This window comes from Triticum urartu, chromosome 1A (assembly GCF_056163025.1).
Source record: "Triticum urartu cultivar PI428250 chromosome 1A, HENAU_Tu73, whole genome shotgun sequence".
NCBI classification, from domain to species: Eukaryota; Viridiplantae; Streptophyta; class Magnoliopsida; order Poales; family Poaceae; genus Triticum; species Triticum urartu.
This window is the reverse complement of record NC_141873.1, coordinates 590,835,563-590,853,033: the sequence shown is the minus strand read 5'-3', so window position 1 is coordinate 590,853,033 and position 17,471 is coordinate 590,835,563. Positions and strand designations below refer to the sequence as shown.

The window sequence follows — 17,471 nt, the reverse complement described above, 5'->3', positions numbered from 1 at the left end:
AAATCGGAGAAATGTGTCTTCATAGGATATCCAAAGGAAACTATTGGATACACCTTCTATCACAGATCCAAAGGCAAGACTTTTGTTGCTAAATTCAGAAACTTTCTAGAGAAGGAGTTTCTCTCGAAAGAAGTGAGTGGGAGGAAAGTAGAAAACTTGATAAGGTAATTGTACCTTCTCCCTTATTGGGAAGTAGTTCATCACAGAAATCTGTTCTTGTGACTACTACACCAATTAGTGAGGAAGCTAATGATGATGATCATGTAACTTCAGATCAAGTTACTACTGAATCTCGTAGGTAAACCAGAGTAAGATCCGCACAAGAGTGGTACAGTAATCCTGTTCTGGAAGTCATGTTACTAGACCATGATGAACTTGCGAACTATGAGGAAGCGATGATGAGCCCAGATTCCGCGAAATGGTTTGAGGCCATGAAATCTGAGATATGATCCATGTATGAGAACAAAGTATGGACTTTGGTTGAATTGCCCGATGATCGGCAAGCAATTGAGAATAAATGGATCTTCAAGAGGAAGACGGACGCTGATAGTAGTGTTACTATCTACAAAGCTAGAATTGTCGCAAAAGGTTTTCAACAAATTCAAGGTGTTGACTACGATGAGAGTTTCTCACTCGTATCTATGCTTAAAGTCTGTCCGAATCATGTTAGTAATTGTCGCATTTTATGAAATCTGGCAAATGGATAAACAAAACTGCATTCCTTAATGGATTTATTAAAGAAGAGTTGTATATGATGCAACCAGAAGGTTTTGTCAAACCAAAAGGTGCTAACAAAATGTGCAAGCTCCAGCGATCCATCTGTGGACTGGTGCAAGCATCTCGGAGTTGGAATATACGCTTTGATGAGTTGATCAAAGCATATAGTTTTATACAGACTTGCGGTGAAGCCTGTATTTACAAGAAAGTGTGTGGGAGCACTACATCATTTCTGATAAGTATGTGTGAATGACATATTGTTGATCGGAAATAATGTAGAATTATTCTGTAAAGCATAAAGGAGTGTTTGGAAGGAGTTTTTCAAAGAAAGCCTTCGGTAAAGCTGCTTACATATTGAGCTTCAAGATCTATAGAGATAGATCAAGACGCTTGATAAGTTTTTTCAATGAGTACATACCTTGACAATATTTTGAAGTAGTTCAAAATGGAGCAGTCAAAGAAAGAGTTCTTGCCTGTATTACAAGGTGTGAAGTTGAGTAAGACTCAAAGCCCGACCACGGCAGAAGATAGAAAGAGAATGAAAGTCATTCCCTATGCCTTGGCCATAGGTTCTATAAAGTATGTCATGCTGTGTACCAGATCTATTGTATACCCTGCACTGATTTGGCAAGGGAGTACAATAGTGATCTAGGAGTAGATCACTGGACAGCGGTCAGAATTATCCTTAGTGAAATAAGGATATGTTTCTCGGTTATGGACGTGACAAAAAGGTTCGTCGTAAAGGGTTACGTCAATGCAAGTTTTTGACACTGATCCAGATGATTCTAAGTCTCAATCTGGATACATATTGAAAGTGGGAGCAATTAGCTAGAGTAGCTCCGTGCAGAGCATTGTAGACATAGAATTTTGCAAAATACATAAGGATCTGAATATGGCAGGCCCGTTGACTAAATTTCTCTCACAAGCAAAACATGATCACTCTTTGGGTATTAATCACATAGTGATGTGAACTAGATTATTGAATCTAGTAAACCCTTTGGGTGTTAGTCACATGGAGATGTGAACCAATCACATAAAGATGTGAACTATTGGTGTTTTTTTTTGACCATGAAGACTGCAGGGCTTACACCCCACAGCATTTTATTAAAAAAAACCAAACACATACAGGGTTTCCTCAAGGTGAGGAAAGAAAAAGATAAACAAAGAAAAAAAGAAAGAAAGAGGAATAAAAACTATACAGGGTATGGGAGCACTATACCTATAAATTACAAAATAAATAAAAGAGCCAAACAGGAACTCTCCTCAAGGAGGAAGAAAATCAATCCACTTAAGAAGGGCGTCTCTAAATTTCCATTTTATTCGGTGGGAGAGCAGAGTGGTATCATGAATGAAGCTATTCCTCCATGCCCTGAACGAGGGTTGAATGTTCCTGAAAGTTCTATCATTCCTGATCTTCCAAATATTCCACCAGGCCAAGAAAACCACCTCCCCAAAAAAAGGTTTGTTAAAATCCTTCCTTGCATGATGAGCAATGTCCACCATATCGTCACCATTTTTCCATTCAATTTGTAGGTAGTTCCATACTCGAGCACTAAAATTGCACTGGAAGAACAGGTGATTTCTGTCCTCCAGAGCTCCAGTCAGACAAAGAACACATTCAGGCCCTTCATTGATTCTCCAATGTCTCCTCTGAATCATGTCCTTGGTGTTAATCCTGTCCATGATGACAAGCCAAGCAAACATCTTGATCGACATAGTGCAGCAACTTTTCCATATCCATCCCAAGATGGGGTTTGAGACCATTGGCTGATAGACAAAATCATAAAACTTTTTTGCTGTATACTCTGATTTCTTGCCATGCCTCCATCCCCAGTGGTCATTAGATTGATTATCCAAATGGAAAGACCCCATTAATGAGGAGAGCTATTGCATTTCTTGGAAGGCTAGTTCAGTCATAGGTAAGTAGAAAAGCTCCTGGAAAGAACTGGCCTGAAAAACTGTGAACTATTGGTGTTAATCACATAGCGATGTGATCTAGATTATTGACTCTAGTGCAAGTGGGAGACTGAAGGAAATATGCCCAAGAGGCAATAATAAAGTTATTATTTATTTCCTTATATCATGATAAATGTTTATTATTCATGCTAGAATTGTATTAACCGGAAACATAATACATGTGTGAATACATAGACAAACAGATTGTCACTAGTATGCCTCTACTTGACTAGCTCGTTAATCAAAGATGGTTATGTTTCCTAACCATGGACAAAAGAGTTGTTATTTGATTCACGAGGTCACATCATTAGTTGAATGATCTGATTGACATGACCCATTCCATTAGCTTAGCACCCGATCGTTTAGTATGTTGCTATTGCTTTCTTCATGACTTATACATGTTCCTATAACTATGAGATTATGCAACTCCCGTTTGCCGGAGGAACACTTTGGGTGCTACCAAACGTCACAACGTAACTGGGTGATTATAAAGGAGCACTACAGGTGTGTCCAAAGGTACATGTTGGGTTGGCGTATTTCGAGATTAGGATTTGTCACTCCGATTGTCGGAGAGGTATCTCTGGGCCCTCTCGGTAATGCACATCACATAAGCCTTGCAAGCATTGCAACTAATGAGTTAGTGGCGGGATGATGTATTACGGAACGAGTAAAGAGACTTGCCAGTAACGAGATTGAACTAGGTATTGGATACCGACGATCGAATCTCGGGAAAGTAACATACCGATGACAAAGGGAACAACGTATGTTGTTATGCGGTCTGACCGATAAAGATCTTCGTAGAATATGTAGGAGCCAATATGGGCATCCAGGTCCCGCTATTGGTTATTGACCGGAGATGTGTCTCAGTCATGTCTACATTGTTCTCGAACCGTAGGGTCCGCACGCTTAACGTTACGATGACAGTTATTATGAGTTTATGCATTTTGATGTACCGAAGGTTGTTCGGAGTCCCGGATGTGATCACGGACATGACGAGGAGTCTCGAAATGGTCGAGACATAAAGATTGATATATTGGAAGCCTATGTTTGGATATCGGAAGTGTTCCGGGTGAAATCGGGATTTTACCGGAGTACCGGGAGGTTACCGGAACCCCCCGGGAACCATATGGGCCTTAGTGGGCTTTAGTGGAAAGGTGAAAGGGGCAGCCCAAGGTGGGCTATGCGCCTCCCCCCTCCCCTAGTCCTATTAGGACTAGGAGAGGTGGCCGGCCCCGCTTCTCTCTCTCCCCACTCAAGGATTCCTATTCCAACTAGGATTGGGGGGGGAGTCCTACTCCCGGTAGGAGTAGGACTCCTCCTGCGCCACCGTAGGGCCGGCCGAACCCCTCCCCCTTGGATCCTTTATATACTGAGGCAAGGGGGCACCTCTAGACACACAAGTTGATCCTTGAGATCGTTCCTTAGTCGTGTGCGGTGCCCCCTGCCACCATATTCCACCTCGATCATATTGTAGCAGTGCTTAGGCGAAGCCCTGCGACGGTAGAACATCAAGATCGTCACCACGCCGTCGTGCTGACGGAACTCTTCCCCGACGCTTTGCTGGATCGGAGCCCGGGGATCGTCATCGAGCTGTACGTATGCTAAGAACTCGGAGGTGCCGGAGTAACGGTGCTTGGATCGGTCGGATCGGGAAGACGTACGACTACTTCCTCTATGTTGTGTGATCGCTTCCGCAGTCGGTCTGCGTGGGTACGTAGACAACACTCTCCCCTCTCGTTGCTATGCATCACCATGATCTTGCGTGTGCGTAGGAAATTTTTTGAAATTACTACGTTCCCCAACAACCTCCGCAATCAGCACATGTTTAGCTCGGTGACGTCCCTAGAAATCTTGATCCAGTTGAGGCCGAGGTAGAGTTCCGTCAGCACGACGGCATGGTGATGGTGATGATGAAGTTACCGGCGCAGGGCTTCGCCTAAGCACTACGACGATATGACCGAGGTGTGTAACTGTGGAGGGGGGCACCGCACACATCTAAAAGATCAACTTGTGTCTCTATGGGGTGCCCCCCTCCCCCGTATATAAAGGAGGGAAGGAGGAGAAGGGTCGGCCTCAAGGGCGCGCCCAAAGGGGGGATTACTACTCCTGGTAGGAGTAGGTTTCCCCCTTTCCTAGTACTCCAAGTAGGAGAAGAAGGAAGGAGAGGGAGAGGGAGAAGGAAAGAGGGGGGTGCCGCCCCCTCCTAGTCCAATTCGGACCAACCCATGGGGGGCGTGTTGCCTCCCCTTTTGGCCCTTCTCTCCTTTCCACTAAAGCCCAATAAGGCCCAATATTTCCCCTAGTGAATTCCCGTAACCCCCCGGTTCTCCAAAAAATACGCGAATCACTCGGGACCTTTCCGATGTATGAATATAGCCTTCCAATATATGAATCTTTACCTCTCGACCATTTCGAGACTCCTTGTCATGTCCGTGATCTCATCCGGGACTCCAACAACCTTCCGTACAACAAATCACATAACTCATAATACATATCGTCATCGAACGTTAAGCGTGCGGACCCTACGGGTTCGAGAACTATGTAGACATGACCGATACACATCTCCGGTCAATAACAAATAGCGGAACCTGGATGCTCATATTGGTTCCTACATATTCTACAAAGATCTTTATCGGTCAAACCGCACAACAACATACGTTGTTCCCTTTGTCATCGGTATGTTACTTGCCCGAGATTTGATCGTCGGTATCATCGTACCTAGTTCAATCTCGTCACCGGCAAGTCTCTTTACTCGTTCCGTAATGCATCATCCCGCAACTAAATCATTAGTCACATTGCTTGCAAGGCTTATAGTGATGAGCATTACCGAGAAGGCCGAGAGATACCTCTTTGATACACGGAGTGAAAAATCCTAATCTTGATCTATGGCAATTCAACAAACACCATCGGAGACACCTGTAGAGCATCTTTATAATCACCCAGTTACGCTGTGACATTTGATAGCACACAAGGTGTTCCTCCGGTATTCGGGAGTTGCATAATCTCATAGTCAGAGGAACATGTATAAGTCATGATGAAAGCAATAGCAATAAAACTAAACGATAATTTATGCTAAGCTAACAGATGGGTCATGTACATCACATCATTCTCTAATGATGTGATCCCGTTCATCAAATGACAACACATGTCTATGGTTAGGAAACTTAACCATCTTTGATTAACGAGCTAGTCAAGTAGAGCCATACTAGGGACACTCTGTTTGTCTATGTATTCACACATGTACTAAGTTTCTGGTTAATACAATTCTAGCATGAATAATAAACATTTATCATGATATAAGGAAATATAAATAACAACTTTATTATTGCCTCTAGGGCATATTTCCTTCACAAACACTATATGATCCTAGTGTGTTGATTGAAAGTTCAAAGGTACATCTAAGGATCAATTAAGATACTCTCAAATTATTGGTTCACTCATGTACCTAGCGAGCGCAATGAGGCCTGGCATCGCGTTTGCTGTGAGCAAACTGAGCCGGGTTTTTTCCGAACCGGGTGATGTACATTGGCATGCTGTTGAAAGAGTTATGCGCTATCTGAAAGGTACTGTGAACTATGGACTTCACTATACCAGATACCCGTCGGTAATTGAAGGGTATAGTGATGCGAATTGGATCTCTGATGCTGATGAGATGAAGGCAACAACCGAGTATATGTTTACTTTTGGAGGTGGCGCCGTTTCCTGGAAGTCTTGCAAGAAAATGATCTTAACGAGATCGACAATGGAAGCAAAATTAACATCGTTAGACATGTATGTTGTCAAAGCAGGATGGTTTCGAGATCTTTTGATGGACTTGCCATTGGTTGAGAAGCCGGTTCCGGCTATCCTTATGAACTGTGACAATCAGACTATTGTCACCAAGGCGAAGAGTTCAAAGAACAACATGAAGTCCAACAAACACATAAGAATGAGAATATAAGCTGTTAGAAAATAAAGAAACTCCGGAGTGATAGCGTTGGACTATGTCCAAACGGCTAAGAATCTGGCAGATCCTTTTACAAAAGGGCTATCGCATGTTGTGATAGATAATGCATTGAGGGAGATGGGTATGAAACCCACATGAGTTGCCATGGTGGTAACCCAGCCTATGTGATCGGAGATCCCGTGAAGTAGAACCTGGGAAAACAATCCAGTGGTGAACTGAGGAGATTAACTATACTAACCCACTGTTGGAGATGCAATACTCTCGATGCTATATGGTAGGATGACTATTGTCTTAATGTGTTCCAAAGCTTATGTGAGCAAGATCTATCCTACAGAGCGATCTTTGGAGGAACACACCTACATGAGCCCGACTGCTAGTCATAGTCTATGAGATTGAGGTGATCTCTGGTAAGCTCATGAATTGGCCAGGAGTGTGACTTATATGCTTCACCCGAGGGGTCAGCCTTCGGCGGCCTAGTACTAGTAAGACATGTGGTGAAGCTTCTTTATGCCAAACTGACAATTCAAGGTATAGTCCATTGTTCAGTTGTGAAGGAGTGAAGCTATTTGCTCTAGGTGAAGTTCAACCTTAACAAGTCTTCACTGAACCACTCGTATATTAAACAGCAATTGGAACAGATGACACAATGGGCCCTCGAGATCTAGTGGGGATTGTTGAAATATTGGGGTGGGCTTTAGGCCCATCTAACAATTTCAGAAAATCTCTAAGGGCCCATGTGAGTTATATGGCACTAGGTGTAGTGGGAAGTTTAGTCCCACCCCGCTAGAGGAGGAGTTGGATCTCTTTATAAGGGATTCTCTTCCACATGCTATTGGAGCTTGAGAATATAAGAGGCCCTCGCACACTCCTCCACCGCGCCGCGAGTTGCGGGAATGAGCCGAGCCGAGATCACATATATGCGCCTATTTTGCCGGTCAGAAACGGAGAGTTATTGACAGGTGGATCACGATCTGAGATGTCGGATCGTGGGCTGTTACCAACTTGGACGTGGGCTTAGCCCACGTATCTCCACGCGGCTACGCATATATATATATACTCTGTGTGTGTGGGGGGGGGGCATCTCCCAACCCTAGCCGTCACGCGTAATAGATCGCATCTCTGCCTCCACGCCCACCGTCGTTCCTTTGTTGCTGCTGCCGCCGGCGACTCCACCCCGTCCGCCACGTACACGGTCGACGGGAGAGCAGGTCGCTGAAACCACGCCTCTCTGGATCCTGTATGGGAGAAGGGCGAGTAGATTTTTGGGAAGCGACTACGCGACTGCTTGCCTCTGTTTGTCTACTTCCTCTACGTCCGCGCTGCCCTCGTCATCCCCATGTCCACCGCCGCCGAACGTGCCGCTGCCGAGAAACTCAAAGCCGACAAGAAGGCCGCCGAGGACGCCGCCACTGCCGCCGCTGCCGCCGCGGCTTCTGCCTGGCCCAGTGCAGGGTATAACTCATTTATCCCGCTCCTGTTGATTTCTGTTTTAGCCATGCTAGAATTATACGTAGATGTGTCTGCAATTAGCATAGTATGTGCTTGCATGATTGAGTACCAGTATGTGTTTGTGATTTATTCTTGGATTAATTAATCGAAAAACTACATATTTACTCAACACTTCCCACGCGGGTCTGGTTGGGCCTTATGCGGGCAACCAAAGACACCCTTAATGTACGTACTTCATAGCTCAGCCCCGACCTCTATTTTCACCATGTCCTTCAACTTAAAAAGCTTCTCATGGAAATGATTTCCCTGATGTTTGTTTCTCCGCCTTGGACATGTACTTCTCCTTCGACAAAAATTATCCCGTGGAAGTACATTAGGATCATGCAGTGCACTGTTCTTGCTCCCTCCATATGTAAAACATCTTGCAACACCTACAATGTTAATTGGGAAGATTAGAGGACACACCACATATTCAGATAAAACATTACCATCCTTTTGGGGACAAACAATAAACAAAATATGACAGATGTGTAGCAGAAAAAGCAAAGTGCATTCTCGATTTTCTTTGGCCAAACTTTATAGCTAAAAATTGAGAATGTGTAAGCAATTCTCAGTTCTAATGAACCCAGTAGAATCCAGAACATGTCTTGTAACATTGGTCAGATTAGGTACTACCATGGAAATAAATGACACAGGATGTGTCCTATTTTGATATTTCCATGTAGTAGCTCATCTTCAGATTCTAGCGGCATACCACATTCACGTGACTTACATCTGCATTCTACTCCTAGACATACTAGACTGCATTTCGAATTCGATCTCGCCTCTCTATTTTTGTTCTTGAAGAGTACTAGGTAACAAAGGTTGCAAGCTAGCGACACTCTGCCCTCTAAAACTAAAACATTTGGTTAATTTGGTTTGCATTCCATTCCTTAAAGATATCATTCTAATTGATTGATGAATAGACGCTCACAAGCAAGTACCTAGTTGGTTTGGTTTCCACCATGGAGGCATTCAACGTCGACGTGGTGCTTGAAAATATGTTTTAGAGCACCTACACCCAGGTGGCTTCAGACTTACTGTTATATTTTTTTATAAGGTCTTTTGTGAATAATTAATAAAGTGGTTGCGTGCATCGCCCAGATGCAGAGGCCGGGGTCTTCCTCCTTTACAAAAAAAAAAAATCCCCGAATCGCGATATGTGCAAGTACATTTCTATTTTTTGTTTCTCTCATATAAAACATGTCTTGAAATTCAAACCTTTGTAGAACAACAAGTCTTTCTAACTAGAATCTAGGATAAAACTTTTAGATTTTTTGGTCATACATAAATATACAAAATAAGTATTTTTCTTGATTTATTTTTAATATTTACGTCGGACCAAGTTTTTTGAAAGATTTATCCTAAATTTTAGTTAGAAAGCTTTGCCGCACTGCAAATGTTTGAACTTCAATACATGTTTTATATGAGAGAAACAAAAAAAAGAAATTTCATGTAAAAGTTAGTTGAGTCGCGCATATATTAAAGCGACATTCAAGGGTCAAGATAGCAGGGCCGGGGTGCAGGTGCTCAAAAAATGTGCGTCGGGGTGGTGCTGTTGTGTTGAGCTGCCTATCTCTCTCGGTTCCTTGGGAGCTGACCGGATCCAACGATGACGCCTATCTCTCTCGGTTCCTTGGGAGCTGACCGGATCCAACGATGACAGGTGTACTTGTCAGGCTTCTCCTCTCCGAGACTAAGGGGAAACTCCTCTTCCAGGTCCTCCTGAAGCGGACATAACAAGCAAAAAAAAAATCTAGCGTTGCAATTTGTGAACATGATAATTATTTCTGATGGTTCAGATGAGACCGTATGGTCAATCAACAGCGCAAAGAATGTCTCTAATTTCATCAGAACTAAACTTTAACTCTAGAATCTTGTGTCATGCCTAATTTAGGGTACATATTTGACTCTACAATCCGCGTGTCAGAGCTAAATTTGAGGCTACAGTCCAATAAGATGAGATGACAACGGACGAATTAAATCCAAACAAACAAAAGAATCTGTGTGCCATGCCTAATTTAGGTTGCATATATATTTTTGAGGATAAACAAGCAATTATTGATTCCATCTATTACTAGTGTAGTACGGATGAGATGAGATGAGATGGGCATATAAATTACATGGCACAAATTAAAGAAGACTCGCTGGTCGCCGGCGCTGATGGGTTGTGCAGCAGGGGGCTCTTTGTATTGCGTGGTGGGCTACTGGGCTGAACAAATTGCTATCTATCTATCTATCTATTGAGACATGAGACATGGACTGTTGCTTCTTGATTTATGTCTGAGCTAACAAGAAGAAAATGTATACATACTTCCTAACAGACATACAAAAAGGAAAGACCAGACCAGACCATGTATATATGCTCTGCTGCTTTGCTTTGCCCATCATTCTCCCCCTCCTCCTCCTCCTCCTCCTGCTGCTGCTAACATCACATTACATTGGTTTAGTTAGTTATTCCACAAAAGACCAGACAGACTAAATCTGAATCATCATCATCATCTTCTTCTTCTTCATCATCTTCTAGAGTTAGAGCAGACACACAGAAACAGCACATGTACATGTACATACACAACACATACATGGCTGGGAGCAGCACACAACAAGAGAGACATTTTGACTTTCATTTACATCCAGCAGGGGTAGGTAACCAACCAACGCCTCATTTCATTTCGATTTCAACTTGAGCGGCTGGCTCACCAGCGCCTCCTTGATCCGGCTGAACACCACGCGCACCGGCACGCACGCCACCACCAGCTGCCCCGCCCCCGGCCCCTTCCTCCTCCTCCTCCTCTCCTCGTCGCCCCCTCCTCGCTGGCTCGTTGCGCCCAGGGATGACAGCCTCCGCATCTTCCTTGGGGAGGACACCGCTGCCGATACCGCCACAGCAGGCTTCTTGCTGTGCGGCCGCCACGACTCGTCCTCTGACCCCGCCTTCCTGCGCACGCTCCTCCTCACCCGAACCGGCCGCGGGGCCGCGGTTTCCTCCTCCTTGCTGTGTGGCCGCCACAGCTCGTCCTCCGAGGCCTTCCGGCGGCTGCGCTTCGCTCGCGCCCTCTGCGCCGACGCCGGCACAGCGCGCTGCGGGGCTTCCTCCTCCACCTCCTCCTTCACCTTCACTAGCCTGTGGGCGCCGCTGCTCGTGGAGGGAGGGTGGTCGACGCCGCCGACGCCCGGGGCGGGAGGGTGGCGCCGCACGGCATCTCGTACCCGACCAACGCCTGGGGCGGGAGGGTGGCGGCGCGCGGCGTCCGGCACCCCGTCGATGCTCCGGGCAGGTGGGTGGCGGCATGTGGCGTCCAGCACCCCGGTGACGCTCGGGGCAGGAGGGTGGCAGCGCACGGCGTCCCGTACACCGTCGACGCTCGGGGCAGGAGGGCGGCGGCGGGCGGCGTCCGGCACCCCGTCGACGCTCGGGGCGGGAGGGTGGCAGCACGCGGCATCCAGCACCTCCACGGACACCGGGTACCCAACCACGGGCCTCCTGCTCGACCTGCTCATCAGGGACACGAGGGGCACGTGCCGCCCCTTGCTGCCCCCGCCGCATCCCGGCCCGCTGCTTATTTCCACGTCGTACAGGGACGGGTTCAGCTGCAGGGTCTTGGTTGGCTTCACAGCAACATGGCACCTCAGATCTCTGCGCTGGGGCGGCGCCGGCTCCGACACCACAGGTGGCACTGAACCGGTCTCGCCGTTTGAATGATGCCTGCCAATAGTTCCAGAGGGCTCTTCAGGCTCGCACTTGATTTCAGACCGCTGCCGCAGAGCCGCATGGACGAGAGCGTCAGGAAGCATCACAACAAGGCTTTTATCATCCTCATCAGGTGTGGCGGCACTCTTCGCCGTCCTTCTCTTCAAAAGGATAACCTCGTTGATTGGCGCTGCTTTTTGCTTCGCTGTCCTTCCCTTCCTGGTCCTGCCGCCGCCCTCATGGCCAGCAGAGCTCGTGGTTTTCTTCTTTGGATTTCTGCTGTCACATTGCGAAGACATGCCATCTTTGCTGCAGTTCGAAGCCCGCTTGGTGCATTCCCAGGTAGGAGGAGCCTTCGTCGGGGCACATGGTTGGTGGGCGTGCAAATGATCTGGCAAAGATTAAGCTGGTAAGTAATGCATTCCTCAAAAGTGCAAAAAAGGGGTGGAAAGAGAAACATTGCAGGATGTGAAGCAGCAGATAGGAACGCATAAAACACTCGGCACCACGGTTTAATTTATTAATTCCTGTAACAGATAGATTGTTCATCTATTCCAAATAAGTTGTTACACATTCATGACTATATGCCAGACGTACTGTGAGCACCACGGTTTTATCTATTTATTTTCTGTAATAGATAGATAGTTCATCTATTGCAAATAAGTTATTGCACATTCAAGACTATATGTCAGGCGTACCGTGAGAACTCTATATTCTTCTCAACACATGCATGAAACATCCATTAGCAGATGGCAGTGTTGGGTCATCCATTACAATGGTCAGCAAATAAGTTTGATTTTTCTGTAAAAGCTAGATACTCATCTATTCCAAATAAGCTTCATCTATTCCAAATAAGTTGTTGCGCATTCGTGAATATATGTCAGGCGTTCTGTGAGCATTCTATACTTGTCAACAGATACACGAACCATAAACACTTATAATGATGAGCAGATGGCCAGTAGTGGGTCAGGATTCAAGTTTAATTGACATAAAGGTGAGGGTCATGGCTTGTTCATACAAAAGAAGGACCATGCTTCCTTGGTCACACAACATTGGTATAACTACATATCTATTGCAGCACAGGGATTCAAGACTAAAACTGTAGTTGCTCTGAAACAACTAATGAAACAGTCTTTCCATAGATAGCTATATAAGTGGCAACGGGCATTGTTGCCCACAAAGGACTAGAGAAGAATTTGCATTGCATCAATCAAGATAATAGCAAAAACAGAGAGGAAATGGTCAGTTTACCGGCTTTCAAGATAGTCGTTGCCGCGGCGATGGGGGCATCGACAGGTTGATCCACAGGACCACGGGCGAACGCATCGTCGAGTGGCCTCGGGACGCAGGAGGTTCCGTTGACACCCTTTGGTTGCTCCGGCTTGAACTTATCCAGCGACATATCCAAGCCATTGCTGGGCTTGACCCCGTTGCAGAGCTCTGAGAGCGGGCGGGACCTGTCCTTCTTCCTCAAGGCCCCGCAGGGCAGGTTGTTGTCCACCTGGTCCATGGTAGGAGGCACCTTGCTCCTCTTGGCGGCGGCGGCGGCGGTGGCATCGTGATGAGCCTGCCTGCTCCTTGTCATCTGGCCGGTGGTGGGCTTCGGGGGGGATCCGATGTCGGTGAGGTCCCTCATGCGCCTGGCGGCGGGCGCGTCGTCCTCGGAGTCGTTGGGCGTCTTGCGCTTCCTGGGCGGCGGCGGCGGCGGCGGCGGGCAGGAAGCGGTGGGGGGCGGTGCCCTGGGGCGGAGGCGGAGGCGGGCCCGCTCGATGTCGAGGGCCTGGAGCACGGCGTCCTCCTTGCGGGCGTTCCTGGCGGCGCTGGCCCTGCGGCGGCGCGCCGCCTGCTCCTCGGCCCTGCGGATGAGGTCGTCCAGGTCCGCCTCCCCGCATCGGAAGGGCTTCACGCGCTTGCTCCTCTCCAGGTTGCACCACTCGCTGCAAGGAAGGGAGGAACGGTGAGGCGGAGGCGGGGAGCTCAGGAGGAAGAAGGGAGGAGGGCGGCGTACACGAAGGCGGGGCCGTCGCGGCGGCCGAGGAGCAGGATGGGGGTGGCCGGCGAGCGGGGCGGCGCGGGGCAGCCGTCGGGGAGCTCCAGGCGCGAGGCCACCCTGCCGGGCCACCACGACCCGTTGGGGCGGCGCACCCACACCAGCGCCCCCACCGCCGACACATCCGCGTCGACGCCGACGCCGACGCCGACGCCGTTCGCCTTCCCCATCTGTGGACCAATTCGACCGATCTCCCTTCCCCGGACCGAGCGGAGCCAGCACGGGCGCGCGCGGCGGGTGCCTCCGGCGCGGCGCCGGCGACGGCGAGGTGGGGGGGAGGAGGGGGGGAGGCGCCGCGAGGGAGAAGAGGGGGAGGAGTCGGCTCCAGTCCACCACACTGGCTATACTCTCTCTCTCTCTTCTTGCTGGGCCTGCGTGGGCCGTCAAGCCCATCCACCACGCACCTATTATCTCTTCCAGTCCACGCCAGCCCGACGAGGCCCATCAATTAATGCAAATCTGACAAATTCATGAAGGAGTCGTCCAAAGCCATTTATCAACACATTTGTTTGTCTATCACGAGGTTCGTAGCAGAATTGGAATGCGATAACGGCTCCAAATGTGCCACCCCCACAAGGAACCATCAAAATAAATGTTGATGCAGGCAATTAATATCAATTGATCATGACGTGGGTGAATTTGTCAGCAGCGAGGGGGTCACGCTATAACGCAGCTATGGCATGTCTCACGAGCATAATCTGGATTTGTGTCATGAAGGAGATGTCACCGTGCACATCCTGAAGCCACCGCTCGCCGGTAGTCACTTGATCCACCGTTCTATGGTTGATGGTGCATGTGTAAATCATGGCAATGAGGTAGAGAAGCCATGGATCCATCGATCACGCCAAAACATGACAGTGTCTGCGCGGCCCACTGATATGCTGACAAGGCTGTCAAAAAAGCTCTGGCTTTGGTATCAATCATGAGTGCGAGAGCCCTTGCCAAGGCCTCCGCGATCAGTTCTTCTGGGCCATTCCCAACGAACCCTCAATGCTAGGGCTTACAGATCATTTTCCATGCAACGAGACACGGTCCGATGTTTGTCTTCTCTTTGCCGGCCTAGAAGAAGGAGCACATCCATGCATTGATCTCGTCGAACACCCGATCATGCGCATCTAAAACCAGCAGTTGATGAACTGGTTTATCGAGATAACCGTTTTGATAAGCACTAATCTCCCAGGCCTATGAATGACACCTCTCTGCCATGCAGGGACAAACTTCCTCACCATATCGATCAAGGGCTGCCAATCAAACCTCGTCAACTGCTTTATAGCAAGCTGAAGACCAAGGTAGCGACAAGGGAACTCTTTCAATGTGCATTGAAGCAGCTCAGCAACCTTGTCCATGTTCTCATGCTCTCCTTTGATCACGGTGGCCAAGGATTTTTATGTAGTCCACTCTCAGACCGAAAGCTTCCCCAAAAGCATTCAGAGGCTCTCTAACAAAGTGGAGATCTAGGCGGGTGGGTCGTATGAAGAAGTCTACATCATCCGCATAGATGGAAATATGCCAAGCTGCCGATATGCCTCTAAAATCGCCGAGCACGCTGACCTACAGAGCTTTCCCGATGAGCGCTTCAAAGCTTCCATGGCTATGAAAAATACTAACAGCGAAATTGGGTCTCCTTGGCGCAATCCTTGAGCATGATTCTCCTTTCAGGCATACCATTGTAGAATTCTTGTGGAGGCAGATTGAAGGAGTATGGCCAGCCAATTGAGCCACCTCGAGCCGAACCCTTTGGCTCCGAGTACTTCGAATAAAATGGCCAGGATAAATAGTCAAATGCGCGAGAGATGTCAAGCTTGGGGAAAACACCTTTGTACTTCCTCTCGAAGATCTTCCTAGCACTAGTAGAAAGGGGGGCTTTGGTTCAGGCCAGGTCAGCCCATTAGTCCCGGTTCAGTCCAGAACCGGGACCTATGGGGGCATTGGTCCCGGTTCGTGAGCCCAGGGGGCCGACCGGGCCACGTGGGCCATTGGCCCGGTTCGTCTGGACCTATTGGTCCCGGTTGGTGGGACGAACCGGGACCAATGAGCCTCGCTCCTGGCCCACCACCATTGGTCCCGGTTGGTGGCTTGAACCGGGACGAAAGGTTGCCCTTTAGTCCCGGTTCATGCCACGAACCGGCACCAATGAGGTGCCTATATATACCCCTCGCCCGCGAGCAGAGCACTTCAGTGCTCTGTTTTTCTCTGGCCTGCGAGGGGAGGGCTTTGTGGTGCTCTAGCTCACCTCCTTTGCACATGAGGTGTTCGATGAAATGCCCGAGCCACACTAGTTAAGCTTTCTCCTCTCGAAGCTCGACCTCAAAGCTCCATTTTCCTCGAGATTTGTCTAGGTTTAGCGGCCCGTCACGTCCCATTCCCGTCTTCACCGCCATCGATCGCCCGCGCCGATCTCGTCGCCGGCACCACCGTGGTGAGCCTCTTGTTCGTATCTTCTTTCTGAAAAAAAATTCTTGCTTTAGATAGATACTTGTCTAATTTCTTACTATTTTATTGCTTGTTATTATATAGTGCGATGGTTTTGGTATCCGCCCCCGTCGGCCCTCGTCCTTTCTATGATTCGGATGTGGTATATATTATCTTTATAACTATTGGTTCATTTATTATTTATGAAAATTATGCCGACCAACGTGACATAGATTTTATTTATCTAGGAGGTATGTGAACCGGAAATTCCAACCGACCCTATTGTCGAGAGGTTAAATTTAGTTGAAGAAGAAAACAATTTCTTGAAGCAAAAAATAAAAAAATTGAGGAGGAGAAGATGATATTGGAGTTGCATGTTGCGGATGTCGTCGATGATTACAAGATCAAGATGAATGCAATGCGCTCGAAGATTAGAATGATTAGAAAATATGCCATTCATACCGAGGCTTGGTATCATTATGCCGTTGGATCAATTGTTACCTTGGTTGCGATTATGATCGCATTTGTTTTCGCATTGAAATGTTTTACATAGTTTCAATGTATGGTTTAATTAATTAGATGCTCTGGAGAGCTATATGTTGTTAGATGAGAACTATGTATGTAGTTTGGTTTTAATGTGATGATGAACTTCTATTAATTTGGTCACTTAATTATCTATTCATGATGTTCTGTAATGGTTTTTGACACACTCAATTATATATAATGCACGCAGATGAACCGGCAATGGATGTACGGTGACAGACACACCCCCAAGTACATTAAGGGCGTGCATGATTTTCTCGAAGTGGCTAAGGTAAACAAGTAGAATGGTTTTATGTGTTGTCCATGCCCTATATGTGGGAATACGAAGTCTTACTCTGACCAGAAAATCCTTCACACCCACCTGCTTTACAAGGGTTTCATGCCACACTATAATGTTTGGACGAGGCATGGAGAAATAGGGGTTATGATGGAAGACGGCGAAGAAGAAGAGGAAGATGACAACTATGTGCCCCCTGAATACGGTGATGTTGCAACGGGGGAAGGTGAAGATCAAGAGGAAGCTAAAGATCAAGAGGAACCAGACGATGTGCCCGATGATGATCTCCGCCGGGTCATTGTTGATGCAAGGGAAAAGTGCGAAAGTGAAAAGGAGAAGCTGAAGTTCGATCGCATGTTAGAGGATCACAAAAAAGGGTTGTACCCCAATT

At 47.5% G+C, this 17,471-nt stretch overlaps 1 protein-coding gene across 1 annotated transcript; it reads right to left on the bottom strand.

Annotated features, from left to right (window-relative positions):
- Window positions 1-10,594: 10,594 nt before the first annotated feature.
- Window positions 10,595-14,176, bottom strand: LOC147993209 (uncharacterized). The gene is made up of 3 exons (XM_087533817.1): window positions 13,807-14,176; window positions 13,050-13,735; window positions 10,595-12,189 (listed from the first exon to the last, which is right to left on the bottom strand). The coding sequence occupies exons 1-3, from the start codon at window positions 14,016-14,018 to the stop codon at window positions 10,775-10,777; spliced, it is 2,313 nt and encodes a 770-aa protein (XP_087389943.1). The 5' UTR covers window positions 14,019-14,176; the 3' UTR covers window positions 10,595-10,774.
- Between the last annotated feature and the right edge of the window lie 3,295 nt (window positions 14,177-17,471).

Excerpts from the sequence above, each read along its gene's own strand:
- LOC147993209 (XM_087533817.1), bottom strand. The coding sequence starts at position 14,018 with ATGGGGAAGGCGAACGGCGTCGGCGTCGGCGTCGGCGTCGACGCGGAT. Across the intron at positions 13,736-13,806 it reads CGCGACGGCCCCGCCTTCGT|CGAGTGGTGCAACCTGGAGA; the intron begins GTACGCCGCCCT and ends CCTTCCTTGCAG. Across the intron at positions 12,190-13,049 it reads AACGACTATCTTGAAAGCCG|ATCATTTGCACGCCCACCAA; the intron begins GTAAACTGACCA and ends AATCTTTGCCAG.